The sequence below is a fragment of the Hyaena hyaena genome, unplaced genomic scaffold, assembly GCF_003009895.1.
Source record: "Hyaena hyaena isolate Hyena2069 unplaced genomic scaffold, ASM300989v1 scaffold_635, whole genome shotgun sequence".
In the NCBI taxonomy this organism is placed as follows: Eukaryota; Metazoa; Chordata; class Mammalia; order Carnivora; family Hyaenidae; genus Hyaena; species Hyaena hyaena.
This window is the reverse complement of record NW_024081269.1, coordinates 105,391-123,307: the sequence shown is the minus strand read 5'-3', so window position 1 is coordinate 123,307 and position 17,917 is coordinate 105,391. Positions and strand designations below refer to the sequence as shown.

At 38.6% G+C, this 17,917-nt stretch overlaps 1 protein-coding gene and 1 pseudogene across 1 annotated transcript in view; both read left to right on the top strand.

Moving 5' to 3' along the window:
* Positions 1–1,663: 1,663 nt before the first annotated feature.
* Positions 1,664–17,917, top strand: part of CDH17 (cadherin 17) — a 60,040-nt gene continuing 43,786 nt past the window's right edge. Inside the window, exons 1-2 of the mRNA XM_039216510.1 lie at positions 1,664–1,729; positions 6,878–6,976. Of these exons, the coding sequence (XP_039072441.1) occupies positions 1,685–1,729; positions 6,878–6,976 (144 nt within the window). The 5' untranslated portion in view covers positions 1,664–1,684. The remainder of the gene's footprint in view (positions 1,730–6,877; positions 6,977–17,917) is intronic.
* Positions 11,558–11,658, top strand: LOC120219672 (annotated as a pseudogene).

Genomic DNA, 17,917 nt, shown 5'->3' with positions numbered 1-17,917 from the left:
GCGTTTTGATTCTAGCAGTTCCTTAAAATAGCTGTAGAATCTTGGGAAAAGTTGCTTCACTGATTTAACATGTAGAAACAATGTATACATTTTGTATGTCTCCATATCTCTATGCCTACCTCTGTATCTCTGCAGCTCCCACATTGTATATGGTACAGTAGAAAGAGTTGGAATAGGCTTAGGTCTTTGGGATCTGACAGATCTGGTTGGAAGCAATGCAATGTCCCTTTCTAGCTAGGTATTAGGCAAATTGCTTAACTCTGAACTTCCATTTCCTCATTTATAAAATAAGTAGAACATTTCCTAACTCATTATGTCTGTGAGAAATTCACAGGCTTTCTGACTCGGAATCCACTGTCTACACCACTGTTACACTGTTTGTAAAGCCCCGCCCCCCATCTACCTCCTGAATGATGCTTAATAAAGCTTATTTCCATCTTTATCTCCTAGGACATTCGTGAGGCTAAAATGGGTAGTACATTTACCTTTTTAAAGTTCAAAATAAGCTATCCAAATGTAAGAAATTTAAAAATTTCAGGGACCACATTTTTAGAGTGGTTAGAATTTCAGTAACCATGTTTTCATGGTGACTATATTAGCGAGTATATTCACTGGAATTTTGGTGAAATGGATACATGTTCCATTTCGTCGAGTTTTTTGGTTTTGTTTGAGCAGCCCAGTATTATGATAGGCAACAGCCCTGCTTTAAAGTCCATGTGGAAAATTCATATCAGATCTTAAAGTCAGTTAGTCATGATGGGTCTCAGGGTGCAAGTTATAATTATAAAAAAATGTGAAGCCACAAGAAAGGAATGATAATACTGAACAGAAGAGAGTAAGGGCAGAGTTTGGAATCTTATTTGGTTGCTTTTGGAATAATAAGAAATATGCTTTTCCCTTAGGCATATTGTCTAGTTAGCAACAATGGTTAGAAGACCAAAGTGTGGCTGGTGAAGTCTCTGAATGAAGGACTGTCAACATTCTTGGGCTCTTTCTGCTTGAGGAATCTCATGTCTTTGCAACTTTGAATCAGAACCACTAAAATTTTAGTATCTAGTTATCCTGGAATTTGCCAAAATGTATCTTTCCCATGGATACAATAAAAGTGACAACTATACTTATTTTCTACCATTTAAGACCCTTAAATGGAGGGGCGCCTGGGTGGCTTAGTCGGTTAAGTGTCCGACTTTCGCTTAGGTCATGATCTCGCGGTTCGTGGGTTCGAGCCCCGCGTCGGGCTCTGTGCTGACTGCCGGCTCAGAGCCTGGAGCCTGTTTCAATCTGTGACTCCCTCTCTCTCTGACCCTCCCCTGCTCATGCTGTCTCTCTCTCTCTCTCTCCTAGAAATAAATAAAACATTAAAAAAAATTAAAAAAAAAAAGACCCTTAAATGGAGAAGATTATAATAAAGTGAAACAGTTAAAGAAATGGAATTACTATGAGCTGCTTTTGGGATTTTGACTTGTGTGTTGCTATGGATGAGGTATCATAAAGCTTCTGGAAGACTGGGTTGTTCCATAAAGAGAAGAAGCTGGCCTTTAGAAATCCCATTCTCCTAGGTTTATGACTCGATATTGTCCCATGATCCTTTCTGGTGGGAAATATGTGGTTTTTAACCGACTGGTAACTAATCATTTTTATCTCTGGTTTATTCACAGGAGTTTCAATACAGAAAACCACAAAGATGCAAGCCCAACTCCATTGCTTGTGTCTCCTTGCACTTTATTTGGTAAGAGAAGAGGATGTTCTTTATTTATTTGCTAGCATATTTTCTACCTCATATTTTCTTTATCATCACCTAAAAAAAAATCCATCAAAATTAAGTTGTATACAAAGGACGCACAGTTTGCCCCAATGTGATATTTTCGATGAAATAGTTACAAGCCATACGTCTACTCTTCAACCAGGGAGGTAATTTCTCCTCAGCTCTTAAAAACCAATACCACTTCATGGGCAAGGTTTAAAGCAAATCTTTCTACGCATGTTTAGACCTTCATGTATAGCTCAGGGAATCTGGAAAGAAAAGTATACAGTACATATATTAATGTATATATATTAAATATATTTATATGTGTGTAGCATATGTATATATGTACACATTAGTCTGTGCCCCTTAATCTTGACTTTTTTTTAACTTTGACCATGAAAAATTACCATGGAAATATTAAGAAAAGCATTTTCTCTTTTTTCAACCCTGCTCTATTCTGTACTTTTCCCCCCTACATATGGTTTGGAGTTTTCTGGTCAAAGTTGTCTTTAGCCATTGGTTGAGCCAACCCTATGGACTGACAGACTTCTAGAAGTTGGAGCTGGATCAAACCTGGAAAGATCCAGCCCTTAGTCTTGGCTAGACAGTGGGGTGCCATCTTTGTTTTATTCATGAGTCTCATAAAGGTCATACACTTGTCCAACAATCTGTTGTATTATGAAGCAAGATTATGGGGAAGCATTTGCTTTCTCTTTAGAAGGAAATTACTAGACCCTCACATCTCAAATCTTGGTTCTTTTCTTCTGGGACCCCAAAATAACATCAAATTCTAAGTTCCCGAGAGCCTCCTAGAGTCCTCAACGTTCGGAACTTGTAAACCTACCAGAGCCTTCCTCCTGGGAGAGGGAGGAAGTTGCAGTTCAAACTTTATGAGCAATGTGCCTCCTCACAGACTGGAAGCTCAAAGCTAGACACTAGGACTGCTTGGATTAGGTCAAACATCCCCTCTTGACATCTCTCCTCTTTTTACCCTGTTCGATTCCCTTTGCTATCTGTCTTATCACAAGGTGGTAGTGAAGTCATACCTAGGTACAAAATTGGTACTGCCCCTCCCTAGTGATAGGAGCTTGGGTGAGATATTTAAGCTCTGAACCTCAGTTTTCTGCCCCATGAAATGGGTCTTATAAAAGTACTTGCCTTATTGGTTGTTGTGGCAATTAAATGAGCCAGTGCGTTTATACAAAGCCCTTTGGTCAGTGATGGGCACAGTCTAAGTACTGGATAAATATTAGCTATTATTATTACTACAGCATTTTAAGTATTCAATGTCTACATTCTTATGGACCTTGACTTCCATAAGGAGGACTATCTTTTAGGCATCTTTGCAGCCTCAGCACGTAGCACTATGCCAGGAATAGGGTACAAATTAAGTACATAATTATGGACTTATATTAGGAGACAACAAGATCTAAGAGAAGATTCTATCACGATAATTTGAGATTAGCGGGCTTATCTTGTCTGAGAAGGAGACATGCATTTTTTTTCCTGGATAAAAGGTTGGCTGTAAGTTTTCCTTCTCTCTACTCTCAGCCCAGGGGGGACCTCTACCTAGAGTTAGAAATAGTGCCCAAACCATTGCTGGTAGCAAGAGCCTCGCCCAGGAGATAGCCACATGCACAGCTGTGTCAGGTGAAGGACAGGGAGTTGCTACCATCCACCCCACCACCCCCAGTCATTTAAAAAAATATTTTTAATGTTTATTTATTTTATTTTGAGAGAGAGAGAGAGAGAGAGAGAGAGAATCCCAAGCAGGCTTCATGCTCAGCCTGATGTAGGGCTTGATCTCACAATGGTGAGATCATGACCTGTGCCCAAATTAAGAATCAGACGCTTAACTGACTGGGCCACCAGGCGCCCCTCACCTTTATTCCATACTGCAAGTGGTTCTCATGTTCTCTCCTGAGCACTGGTTTCCGTAAGGGGTAAGAAATACTGCATGAATATATGGCAAGGGCACTGAAGAGAAAGCAAGTAAGTGACCAGGGTTTGGGAAGGGATGCTGAATAGTTCGGTAGGGAAATCAAGGAGAAGCCACCTATTTTAGAGTCTTGACTGGGACTGTACTTTTTCTAGAAGGAAGGAGAATTTGGCATAAATACTATATAATTACTGCAGAGAACTCTTGCTGGAAATACAGCGAGGGTGGCTACCAGGCAGGGGAACCTGGAAGTCCCATGTGTCCTTTGAAAGGGTGTGGCAACGTAGCTCAGAGTTGGGGCTTGCTGGTGCCACAGAGCTTGCTTCATTCCACATTATCTGTGTCTCTGCTGTGGGACTTTTCTGGACATACTTTCCTCATCTTATTCAGGAGCAGAAGAAATGATCTGTGTGGAGGGTCTAGTCCCACAGCTGCTGTACAGGAAACATTAAAAGCTGTCAGTTCTATTCTCTTCCCTTCTTTTTACCTCTCTGTGCAGGATGGTAGCTGTAATCTCTCCCACCCCTGCATGAACCCTCTTCTTTCGTGTTTCCCCCGTACCACCTTTCCCAGTTCCGGCAGTGTGGCTTGATGACTCAGAACATGCACATGCATTTTGAAATCTTTATAGCCCAAATAGCCGTGTTAATGGGCACGAAGGGAGACTTCCTGCCTTGTTATGAGAACCCAACTTTGAACCTTGCAACTGAGATATACCCTCCTGTCCTGATAGGTGAGCCAGCTTGTCCTGGTAGGAAGAACACAGGCTTATTTGCCAGGTGTGCCTGACTAGTGGGAGTTTCCTCCGGATGCCATCGCTGGTGTGAGCTGCTGAAAGACTGGCTGCTTGCTGACACGAGCAGAAAGTTGATGAAGGCAGTTTGCTGTTAAGTCATGATTCCGCAGAAACCACTGCTCTCATCTTGCACCAACCATGGCGGTGCGTGGACATCTGCGCACAGTTCTTGGGTCCTGCCCTCTGGAGGATATGTGGGAAAGGAATGCAGGGGAGAAAGAACCCCAAAGGGAGATATTCCTTTAAAGGAACTGATGAGCTAGAAGTCTATAATGTCGTGGTGTCAGTTAAGGATGCTTTTAGCACAGGCAATAGAAAGTTCAACTTTGGAGTGGCTCTAGGAAGTGGAGGTTTATTTTCCTTAGAGAAGGAGAAGCCTGAAGTGGACGGCCCAAGGCAGGCTTTTGCATTTCTGTGATGTTGTCAGAGACTTGGGCTTCTTTCTCTTTGCCCCACCATTATTTGAGCTGATGTGTCCCCTTATGGTTTCATGTTGGCCACCACAGCCATAGACATGCGGCCCATTGTCTGAGCATGAACAATGGGGCGGGGGGTGACAATGCCAGCTATATCTGTCCTTTTTCATTGGGAAAATAAAAGCTTGACCAGAAGTCCTCCAGCAGACTTCACCTTTTGTTTCAGGAGCCAGGACTGGGTCACTCGGCTGACCTGCTGGCTGCAGGGGAGTCTGGGAAAGCGACCTCTTGGCTTCCCAAGGGAGAGAGGTTGGTAATGGCTGGGGGCAGCTACTCCATGGGCCTGCCACAACTCTGAGGGAGTGGAGACCAAATTCCAAAGCCTTCTGTTTTCATTTGTCAGACAACCGTGTATCAAGTTAATTAAGAGTCAGTGAACCAAGGGCTCTAGTGGAAGGCCTTCCCTCAAACTATCATACTGATTGTTCTTGGTTTATTCTCAGTGTGTCCATCCCAAGACTGTACTTGCTCTCCCTGAAGAAGTGGTGAACAATTCTCTTCCCCCGGGCTCTTCTTACTTTCTTGGCTTTACCTCTCCAGCTCCTCAAACCATCAACTCCTCATATTATACTTCTCATCCTAACCGATCCCGCCCCTGATTTCTGCACAAGTAGACCTGAAGAACCACACAAGAAGCATCGGGTATGGGTGCTAAATCCCTCACTCCAGAGGGCGCCCTCTGTGGGTGGGTTGATGGCCGGCTATCCCTCTGTGTGTCACCTGTCATGCTCTGTCTTGCTTTAGAGGGACAGTGTGGTGGGAGAGGGAGGGATGGCACGGCTTGGTGCTGGATGCCCCCCATCCTTCTGGGTTGGGAATGGTGGGAGTCACACGCCCTGTACATCTTTGATGTCGCCTGTTTTCCATCAGGTCTTCTCGGCCCTTTTTTGTTCCCTCTGGTGGGAAGTAGGGCATAGCAGCTGAGGGCAGCCATTGCAGAGTTGCAGTGGGTTCGAATCCTGCTTCCTGTCAGCACCTGGGCAAACTGCTTACCCTCTCAGCTTCTTAGTCTCATTACCTGTAGAACGGAGCTAACAGTAATAATTTGTCCCCAGGTGGTTGTCAGGATTAACTGTTCTTAGGACTGAGCTTGGCCAATAACTAATTTCTCTTCTGACTATCCCGCCACCACCGACTGCTCTTCCAGCCTGCATTTGGGTGTCTGCAGAGGCTGCTTGTCTGTTAAGTTCAGGGTCTTTGGGTTTTAGAAACATCTTAGGGCTACTACTTGAAGTAAACATTTTGTTCTTTTTTCCCCTATATGAGCATGAATTGCTAATCAAATGTTAAAATAAGCTTTTCTTGAAGTTACAGTTCAAATTCAGATTCAAATTTGACTACTTACCATGTACCTATGTACCAAGCAAGCACTGTACTCAACACATCTATGTATTTTTTTCCCTTATAAATTTAGTTGTCCTTGAAGTGACCATGAACTCTAGGGTGTTGGGAATCTGCCATAAATGTCCTTCTAAATTAATAGGAGTGGAGGAGAGGTGTTTTAAGAAGCTGATTTAACACTATGTTGTATTTAGAAGGCAGAGTGGCATTGTGGGCAGATAGAAGCTTTTGTTCAGTTAGAGCCTAGTGTGTGTTCCCTGTCAACCACTTAGGGAATTTACTGTGGGCAAGTAGTGTCACCTCTGTGAGCCTCAATTGTAATATGGGAGTGTTAATATTCTCTCCACAGGGAGATTGCTTGAATGGTTGAAGGAGAAAAATAGTGCAATACTCACGGTGAGCCATCTTGATATAGTAGAAACTCAACAATATCAGATCTCTTTCTGTTTTGATTATACTTTGCATTGTTCTGAGCTAGGATATCAGTCCTAGAAGCCATAATAAAATTAGCAAGTGGCACATATATATTCATAATGATGGGTATGCCAATTTTCTTTTTTTGTTTCCTTTTCTAACAGACAACTGGATATGGCCAAGAAAGGAAGTTTAGTGGACCCCTGCAACCCATGACATTTTCTATTTTTGAAGGCCAAGAACCAAGTCAAGTCATATTCCAGGTAATGGCTACTCTTGATCATAGTCACCTTCATTTTACAGGCTCTCACAGTGGACTTTACTCCTTAATCTACTGTACAGCAGGAAATAAAATAGAGGTTTGGCAGATCTCATTATCAAGAATGATTTCAGAAGCTAAGTTAAACAGAGAGATGGGTGGCCTCCGTATTGTAAGGGGTTGTACATGATATTCTCAGTCAGACTTCTGCAACCATGTCTGGGGGGAAATGCTCCCGTCCCGGGGGTGTAGAGCTTGGTGCCTATGGGTGCTGTCTCTGGAGTGGGATGGTCATCTGACTATCCATCCAATGAGCATGCTGCTTGAAGCATTTGAAGATGCAGATTCTCTGGAGTAGCACTGGCATGGTGTGCTTTTCCTTACTATCTTCTCTGAACCCATCCCTGGACCCTTGCCGGTGGGGTGGCCATGTTGGGAGGTGGTCATCTCATGTAGTTAGATAGCTGAGAAAAGCATCAGATTGAGGGGTGGCCTGTAGATGGGAGTAAGAGACTCCAGCTTTAAAGGGGACTGAAAAAAGGCAGCAGTATGGACACCAGTCCTGTGCTGCCAGAGGAAAAAGCATGTACCAAGGACTGGAAGTATAGAGTAGGTGTTCCGTGCACATCTATTGAACTTTCTATTGGACAGAATCAGGACCACGTAGAGGCAATCCCCCACTCACAAACCTCACAGACTTGGAAACTGGCTTGGTAAGATGATTCCAGTCTCTGAGGATTCCAGTCAGTACAATCATTTCTCGGGTTGGTCCACTTCTTTTTCTGTTCTTTTTCCATTAGCCAGCCACCCTACAAAGCCCATCTCTTCTTGTCCAGAAAGGATAGCCCAGCTGTCATGGCTGAATGTTTCTTATTAATGGGTGAGTGTGTTGGAAGAGACGAGTAGGAGAGGAAGGGGATTTCCTTCCTAGGATCTCAGAATCTTTGTGTTAGAAAAGACCTTGGAGACTTCAGACTTCTTTCACTGAGGATTTTCAATTAGCTCCAGTTCAGTACTCTAGGGGCTTATAGATCATAAGATAGTATAATACAAATCGAAGATAGGTCATTTTTTCCTTTGTAATGAGATTTAGCTTACGCACCATAAAACCTACCATTTAAAATGTGCAAATCATTGATTTTTAATATATCACAGAGATGTGCGATCATCACCACTATCTTATTTGAGAACATTTTCATCAGCCTCAAAAGAAACCCTGTACTCATTAGTAGTCCTCCTTCTCCTCTCTTCCCAGTTCCTGGCAAACACAAATCTACTTGCGGTCTCTCTGTATTTGCCTATCTAGACATTTAATATAAATAGAATCATACATGTGGCCTTTTGTGTATGGTTTCTTTTACTTAGCATGCTTTCCAAGTTTATCCATATTCTAGCAGATATTAATGCTTCATTCCCTTTTTTAAATGTTTATTTATTTTTGAGAGACAGAATGTGAGTAGGGGAGGGGCAGAGAAGGAGAGAGAGAGAGAGAGAGAGAGAGAGAGAGAACCTGAAACAAGCTCCAGGCTCTGAGCTGTCAGTACAGAGCCTGATGCGGGGCTCTAACTCGGGAAGAGTGCAATCATGACCTAGGCTGAAGACAGACACTTAACCGACTGAGCCACCCAGGTGCCTCCTTCATTTCCTTTTTATAACTGGATAATATTCTACTGTATGGATATACACCACGTTTTGAATGTCCATTTATCAATTGATGGACATTTATGCCTATTATGAATAATGCTGTTATGGACGGTCATATACAATTTTTTGTGAGGACATATGTTTTCAGTTTTCTTGGATATATACCTAGTAGTAGAATTGCTGGATCATAGTTTATTCAATGTTTAACTTCTGAAGAGCTGTTCTTCAAACCAACTGAACTATTTTACATTCCTACCAGCATTGTTTATAGGTTCCAATTTCTCCATGTCCTTGCCAATGCATGTATTTATCTGTGTTTTCTATTATAGCTATCCTAAGGGGGGTGGAATGGTTTTTTGTGGTTTGGGTTTGCATTTCCCTAATGACTAATGGTGTTGAGTATCTTCTCATGTGCTTACTGGCTGTTTGTATACCTTCTTTTTCTTTTTAATGTTTACTTTTGAGAGAGAGAGACAGAGAGAGACAGACAGAGAGAGAGAGAGAGAGAGAAAGAGAGCACAAGTGGCGGAGAGGCAGAAAGAGAGGGAGACAGAATCCAAAACAGGCTCCAGGCTCTAAGCTGTCAGCACAGAGCCGGACGCAGGGCTCAAACTCACAAGCCATGAGATCATAACTTGAGCCAAAGTTGGATGCTTAACTGACTGAACCACCCATGCGCCCCTGTATATCTTCCTTGGAGAAATATTTTGCCTATTTTTTAACTGGGTTATTTTTTATCATTCTAAGAGCTCTTCACATATTCTGCATTACAAGCCCCTTATCAGGTATATGATTTGCAAATATTTTCTCACATTCTGTGGGTTATTGTCTCACTTTTTGATAGTGTCATTTGAAGCACAAAAGCTTTTAATTTGATGGGATGTTTTTCCATTTATTCAGATCTTTAATTTCTTTCAACAACATTTTATAGTTTTCACTTTATAAATACTGTATTTCTTTTGTTAAATTTATCCTGAAATATGTTATTCTTTTTGGTCCTATTGTAGATGTAATTATTTTCTTAATATCATTTTCAGGTTATGCTTTGCTAGCATGTAGATATACAATTGATTTTTTATACTGCTATTTTATTTCTGCAATAAAATAATTGGACTTGTTTATTAGCTGTAATAAAATATTTAGATTCTGTAAGATTTTCCATATATAAGACCACACGATCCGTGACTAGAGATGGTTTTATTTCTTTCTTTCCAATCTGGATTTTTTTTTTCTTGCCTAGGATCTTGAGTAAAGTCTTACATCGAAGTGGCAAGATTGGGCATTTTTTTCTTATTTCTAATCTTTTGGGGAAAGCTTTTAGTCTTTCATCGTTAGTTATACGGTTAGCTATGGGATTTTCTTAGATGGCCTTTATCTGGTTGAAGAAATTACCTTCTAGACTTAGTTTATTGAGTATTCTTTTTCTCATGAAAGAACGCTGGGTTTTGTCAATGATTTTCTGCCTCTGTGGAGATATTAATTTGGATTTGCCCTTTGTTTTATGAACATGGGGTATTAAATTAATTGATTTTCAAATGAACTAGCCTTATATTCTGGTATCAGTTCCACTTGATCATGGTATATAATCATTTTTATATGTGGCTAGATTCAGTTTGCTAGTATTTTGTTGAAGATTTTTGCATCTATGTTCATAAGAGATATTGGTCTGTAGTTTTATTGGCTTGTCTCTTCTGATTTGCATGTCAGGATGATACTGTCCTCTTAGGATGAGTAGGCAGGTATTCCTTTACTTTTGGGCAGCATTTATGAAGATTTGGTTTTATCTTTTCTTTATGTGTTAGGTAGAATTTACCAGTGAAGTCAACTGGTCCTGGGGTTTCCTTTGTGGGAAATTTTTTTGATTACTAATTCAACCTCTTTACTTGTTATAGTTTTATGCAGATTTTCTTTTTATTTTTATATCAGTTTTGATAGTTTTCATCTAAGAATTCATCCATTTCACCAGGGTTGTCTAACTGATGGGTAAATAGTTACTTACCATATTCTCATTAATTCTTGTTATCTCTGTAAGGTTGGTACCCATGTCCCCTTTAACATTCCTCCCTTCCAAGTACTAACCAGGCCCAACCCTGCTTAGCTTCTGAGATCAGATGAGATCGGGTGTGTTCAGGGTGGTATGGCCGTAGACCCCCTTTTACATTCCTGATTTCAGTTATTTGAATCTTATTTTTTTTCTTGGTAAGCCCAGCTAAAAATTTTCCAATTTTGTTGATCTTTTAAAAAACCCAAATTCCAGTTTTGCTGATTTTTTTCTCCTTTGCTTTGGTATTCTGCATTTCGTTAATTTCCATTCTAAAAATATTTTTTAATGTTTATTTATTTTGTAGAGAGAAATAGACATAGGACAAGCAGGGGAGGTGCAGAAAGAGAGGGAGACACAGAATCTGAAGCTGGCTCCAGTCTCTGAGCTGTCAGCACAGAGCTCAATGCAGGCTCAAACCCATGAACCATGAGGTCATGACCTGAGCTAAAGTGGGATGTCCACTGACTGAGCCACCCAGGCATCCTTCATTAATTTCCTTTCTAATCCTTATTTTCTTCTACTTATTTTGGGGTTAGTTTATTCAGCTTTTCCTAGTTTCCCTTTATTCAGCTTTTCCTAGTTTCTCAAAGTAAAAGATGATTGACTTGAGACCTTTCTTTTTTTTTTTATAAGCATTTACAACTAAAGATTTAGCTCTAAGTACTGCTTAATCTGCATCCCATGAGGTTTGGTCTGCTGTGTCTTCATTTTATTTCATCTAAAAGTATTTTATAATTTTCTTTTTGATTTCCTCTTTGACCTGTTGGTTATAGGGTGTGTTATTTCCACTATTTGTGATTTCCCCAAATTTCCTACTGTTATTGGTTTCTATTTGATTTTGTTGTGGTCAGAGAATATATTTTGTATGATTTCATTGCTTAAAAATGTATTGAGAATGTGCCTGCTTCAGCAGCACATATACTAAAATTGGAATGATACAGAGAAGATTAGCCCTGTGCAAGGATGACACACAAATTTGTGAAGTGTTCCATATTTTAAAAAATAAATAAATAAAAATGTATTGAGACTTGTTTTATGGCCTCACATATGATCTATTCCTGGAGAATTTCCATGTGCATTTGAGCGAAGAATGTGTATTAGGGTTTTGTTGGATGGAGTGTATTTTGAATGTATTTTGGGGTCTGTTGGTAGGTGATCTGTGTCTGTAATGATTATAGTTTCTTAATGGATTGGCCCTTTACAGAATGTCCTCTTTTGTCTCTAATAATAATTTGTGTTTTAAAGTCCATTTTTTTCTAAGAGTAGTCTGGCTTAATTTCACCCTCATTTTGAAGTATAGTTTTGTTGGATATACAATTTTTAGTTGGCAGGTTTACTTTTTATTTACATGCCTCATAATAATTTGTTGAAAATTAGACATTTTAAAGAATATGATATGGAAATTCTAGAAATTGTATATCTTCTTCTTCCCAGTGTTTGTTGCTGTTTGTTTAATTACTTTCCTTAATTAATTCTGTGAAGTGTATATTCTTTGTCATGTGTGGCCATTGAAATCAGCAAATGATTGAACTGAGATTTCCTTTACCGGGGAGTTCTGTGTGCATGTTGGACACACCTTCAAGGATGTGGCAAACAGTTTACAACTCTACCTTAGCCTTCACTTTTTGCTTGCACAAAGTCTCAAGGTCAGCCAGAGGTGAGATATTAGGGTCTTCTTAGGTCTTTCCTGAGTATGTGCACAGCCCTACTTGTGAACGTGGCTTTCTAGACTCCCAGGAATATATGGAAGATTTTCAATGCCCCCTAGGGTCATCTTATTTCCCAGATTAACCTTTTAAGTATTTTGGTCAGCCTCTTGTTTACATTAAGTGTTATCACTGCCTCAGGTAGCTGCAGTGTTAAGTGATTGCTGATAATCATTTTTGAGAAATTCCCCAAGAGAAAAATTGTTTGCAGTGAATGAACTCTGAGGTCACACTGTTTCCAGGAAACTTCCAGATAGGTCAGATAACGTCAGTTCTCTGGGAGCGGGGCTTTGGGAAACTCCAAACCCTTTCTGCCCTCTCCATAGTACTGTGGTTGTGAGGCTGTTTCACTTCAAGACTGCTGTCTATCTTGATAAAAGACAATGGAATTTGGGCAATTCAATGTAATCACAAAACTTGGTTCTTATCAATAGTAATATTCTTAAATAAACACTCCTTGGGGATTTTGCAAGCTTTTGCTTAATTTCCAAGGTTCTGATAAAGTTGATATTTATTTACATTTTTTTTTCCAGTTTCTCATTGCTTTTATGAAAGGAAAGTTTTTTCCAGATCCTTACTCTACCTTTCCCAATGACATCTAGGACTTTTCCTTTAAACACAAAATAGTAACACTTTCATTTATTAGATAAATAACATAATATCAACAAGCAAAGACTCACAAAAATGTGTTCAACCACAGTTCTACCCACTGTCATCATATACCCACATCATCTATCCACATCAAATATATATTTTCTCCATTTCTTGCCCACTGACATGAATGCTTTTGGTATTGTTACAACCATAGTCTAGATTTACTCTTACATTCTCCTTTTGTTATTTTTCATAAATCCACTTTGTTTTCTTGTGCTGCTTCATACTTTATATACTGAACATTTTAATGATTAACAGTCTATCAACTTTATGTACAGTAATAATTTTATCATCTTTAGTTTTTGATCATTTAGGAGCTTTCAACTTTCCAATATTGTAAATAAGGCTACTTATACTATAAACATGTAATTTACTGTTTATAAAAGATTTTTTTAGGGTAAATTCTGTTTGGTGATGTTTTCTATCAAAGGCTACATTTTATGCCTCAAGTTATTTTTAAAAATATTGTGCTAATTTACATTTTCATCATTAATATATGTGTTTCTTTACATACTTTACAACATTGGCTGTTATTGATTTTTACTGTTAATAAAAATATAAAAACGTATTAAAATTATTGAGGTTGAACAAACTTTTATGGCTGCCTTATTTTATGTGAATTTTCTTTCTTTAAAATTTTATTTAAATCCAAGTTAGTTAATATACAGTATAATAATGGTTTCAGGAGTAGAATTTAGTGATTTATCATTAACGTATGGCACCCTGTGCTCATCCCATCAAGTGCCTTCCTTAATGCCTGTCACCCATTTAGCCCATGCCTCAACCCAACATCCCTTCAGCAACCCTCAGTTTGTTCTCTGTATCTAAGTCTTTTATGGTTTGCCTCCCTCTCTGTTTTTACTTTATTTTTCCTTTCCTTACACTATGTTCATCTGTTTTGTTTCTTAAATTTTATACATGAGTGAAATCATATGATATATATCTTTCTCTGATTGACTCATTTCGCTTAGCATAATACATTCTAGTTCCATCCACATTGTTGAAAATGGCAAGATTTCATTCTTTTTGATCACTGAGTAATATTTCATTGTAAATATATATACATCACATCTTTATCCACATATCAGTCAATAGACATTTGGGCTCTTTCTGTAATTTGGCTATTGTTGATAGCACTGCTATAAACACTGGGGTGCTTGTGCCCTTTTGAATCAGCATTTTTGTATTCTTTGGATAAATACCTAGTAGTGTGATTGCTGGGTTGTAGGGTAGATCCATTTTTAACTTTTTGAGGAATCTCCATACTGTTTTCCAGAGTGGTTGTACCTGTTTGCATTCCCACCAACAGTGCAAAAGTGTTCCCCTTTCTCTGCATCCTCACCAGTATCTGTTGTTTCCTGAATTGTTATTTTTGGTCATTCTGACAGGTGTTAGATGGTATCTCATTGTAGTTTTGATTTGTATTTCCCTGATGATGAGTGACATTGAGCATCTTTTCATGTGTCTGTTAGTCATCTGGATGTCTTCTTTGGAAAACTGTCTGTTCATGTCTTTTGCCCATGTCTTCACTGGATTATTTGTTTTTTGGGTGTTAAGTTTGATGAGTTCTTTATAGATTTTGGATACTAACCCTTTATCTGATATGTCATTTACAAATATCTTCTCCCATTCTGTAGGTTGCCTTTTAGTTTTGTTGATTGGTTTCCTTCACCTTGTAGAAGCTTTTTATCTTGATGTCTCAGTAGTTTATTTTTGCTTTTGTTTCCCTTGCTTCAGAAGACATGTCTAGTAAGAAGGTTCTGTGGCCAAGGTCAAAGAGGTTGATGCCTGTTTTGTCCTCTAGGATTTTGATGGCTTTATGTCTTGAATTTAGGTCTTTTATCCATTTTGAGTTTATTTTTGTGTATGGTGTAAAAAAGTGGTCCAGGTTAGGTTCATTTTTCTGTGTGTTGACATCCAGTTCTCCCAACACCATTTGCTGGAGAGATTGTCTTTTTTTTCCATTGGATATTCTTCCCTGCTTTGTCAAATAATAGCTGGCTATACATTTCTGGATCCTTTTATGGGATCTCTATTCTATTCCATTGATCTGTGTCTGTTTTTGTGCCGGTACCACACTGTCTTGATGATTACAGCTTTGTAATACAATTTGAAGACTAGAATTGTGATGCTTCCAGCTTTGGTTTTCTTTTTCAACATTAATTTTGCTATTTGGAGTCTTTTCTGGTTCCATACAAATTTTAGAATTGGTTTTTCTAGCTCTGTGAGGAATGTTAGTGTTATTTTGATAGGGATTGCATTGAATGGGTAGATTGCTTTGGGTAGTATCAACATTTTAACAATATTTGTTCTTCTGATCCATGAGCATGGAATGTTTTTCCATTTCTTTGTGTCTTCTTCAGTTTATTTCAGAAGCTTTCTATAGTTTTCAGTGTATAGATCTTTTACCTCTTTGGTTAGGCTTATTCCTGAGTATTTTATGGTTTTAGGTGTAATTGTAAATGGGATGGATCCCTTGATTTCTCCTTCTGCTGCTTCATTATTGGTGTATAAAAATGCAACCAATTTCTGTACATTGATTTTATATCCTGTAGCTTTGCTGCATTCATATTATCAGTTCTAGCAGTTTTTTGGCAGAGTCTTCCAGGTTTTCCATATAGTGTATCATCATATCATCTGTGAAGAGTGAAAGTTTGACTTCTTCCTTGCCAATTTGGATGTCTTTTATTTCTTTTGGTTGTCTGATTGCTGAGGCTAGACCTTCCAACACTATGTTGAATAACAGAGGTAATAGTGGACATATATGGCCTTTATGATCTTGAGGTATGTTCCTTCTACCCTGACTTTCTTGAGGGTTTTTATCAAGAAAGGATACCATATTTTGTCAAATGCTTTTTCTGTATCTATTGAGAGGATAATGAGTTTCTTACCCTTTCTTTTATTAATGTGATGTATCATGTTGATTGATTTGTGGATATTGAACTACTCTACAGCCCAGGAATAAATCCCACTTGATCATAGTGAATAATTCTTTTAATGTATTGTTGGATTTGGTTTGCTAGTATCTTGTTGACAATTTTTGCATCCATATTAATCAGGGAGATGGGTCTGTAGTTCTTCTTTTTAGTGGGGTCTTTGTCTGGTTTTGGAATATCAAGTTAATGCTGTCCTCATAGAATGAGTTTGGAAGTTTTCCTTCTATTTCTATTTTTTTGAATAGCTTCAAAAAATAGGTATTAACGCTTCTTTAAATGTTTGGTTGAATTCCCTTGGGAAGTCATCTGGCCCTGGACCCTTGTTTCTTGAGAGTTTTAATTACTAATTCAATTTCCTTACAGATTATAGTTCTGTTCAAATTTTCTTTTCTTTTTTTAATGTTTATTTATTTTGAGAGAAAGAGAGAGAAAGGGAGGCAGAGGATCTGAAACAGGCTCTGTGCTGACAGCAGACAGCCTGATGCTGGGCTCCAACTCACAAATTGTGAGATCATGATCTGTGCCAAAGTCAGATGCTTAACTGACTGAGCCTCAAATTTTCTACTTCTTCCTGTTTCAGTTTTGGTAGTTTATGTTTCTAGGAATATGTCCATTTCTTTCAGATTGACAATTTGTTGGCATATTAATTGCTCATACTATTCTTTTATTATTATTTGTATTTCTGCAGTGTTGACTGTAATCCTTGTTCTTTTATTCATCATTTGGGTCCTTTTCCTTTTTGATAAATCTGTCTAGAGGTTTATCAATTCTGTTAATTTTTTCAAAGAACCAGCTCCTGGTTTTGTCGATCTGTTCTAATGTTTTTTTTTTTCTATTTTGATATCATTGATTTGTGCTCTAATCCTCATTATTTCCCTTCTGTTGGTTTTGGGATTTATTTGTTGTTGTTTTTCTAGTTCTTTCAGGTGTAGGGTTAGGTTGTGTATTTGAGACCTTTCTTCCTTCTTTAGAAAGGCCTGGATTGCTGTCTACTTGCCTCAGACTTCCAGAGATTTTGGGCTGTCATGTTTTCATTTTCATCGGCTTCCATCTACTTTTTCATGTCATCTTTAATTTCTTCGTTAACCCATTCATTCTTTTTTTAAAAATGTTTTAAATGTTTATTTATTTTTGAGAGAGAGAGAGAGAGCAGGGGAGGGGCAGAGAGAGAGGGAGACACAGAAGCAGAAGCAGGCTCCAGGCTCTGAGCTGTCAGCACAGAGCCTGATGCGGGGCTCTAACTCACAAACCATGAGCTCATGACCTGAGCCAGAGTCAGAGGCTTAACCGACTGAGCCACCCAGGCGCCCCTAACACACTCATTCTTTAGTAGGATGTTCTTTAACTTCTAAGTATTTGTGGTCTTTTCAAATTTTTTCTTGTGGTTGATTTCAAGTTTCATAGTGTTGTGGTCTGAAAATATGCTATAGATCTTTCTGTACTTGTCGAGGGCTGATTTGTGACCTACTATGTGCTCTGTTCTGATCTGTTGTGGAGAATGTTCCATGTGCACTTGGGAAGAATGTGTATTCTACTTTAGTATGAAATGTTCTGAATATATCTATTAAATCCATCTGGTCCAGTGTGTCATTCAAAGCCATTGTTTTCTTGCTGATTTTCTGCTTAGATGATCTGCACATTGCTATAAGTGGGGTGTTAAAGTCCCATACTATTATAGTATTATTATCAATGAGTTTCTTTATGTTTGGGGAAATTAATTTATATATTTGCATGTTTCATGTTGGGGTCATAAATATTTACAATTTATAGACCTCTTAATTATGATGTAATGCCCTTCTTTATCTCTTGTTACAGGATTTGTTTTAAAATCTAGTTTGTCTGATGAAATATGCCTACTCCAGCTTTGTTTTGATGTCCATTATGTAAATTTTCTCTTTTTAAAATTAAAAAAATTTTTAAATGTTTATATATTTTTGAGAGAGAAAGAGAGACAGAGACAG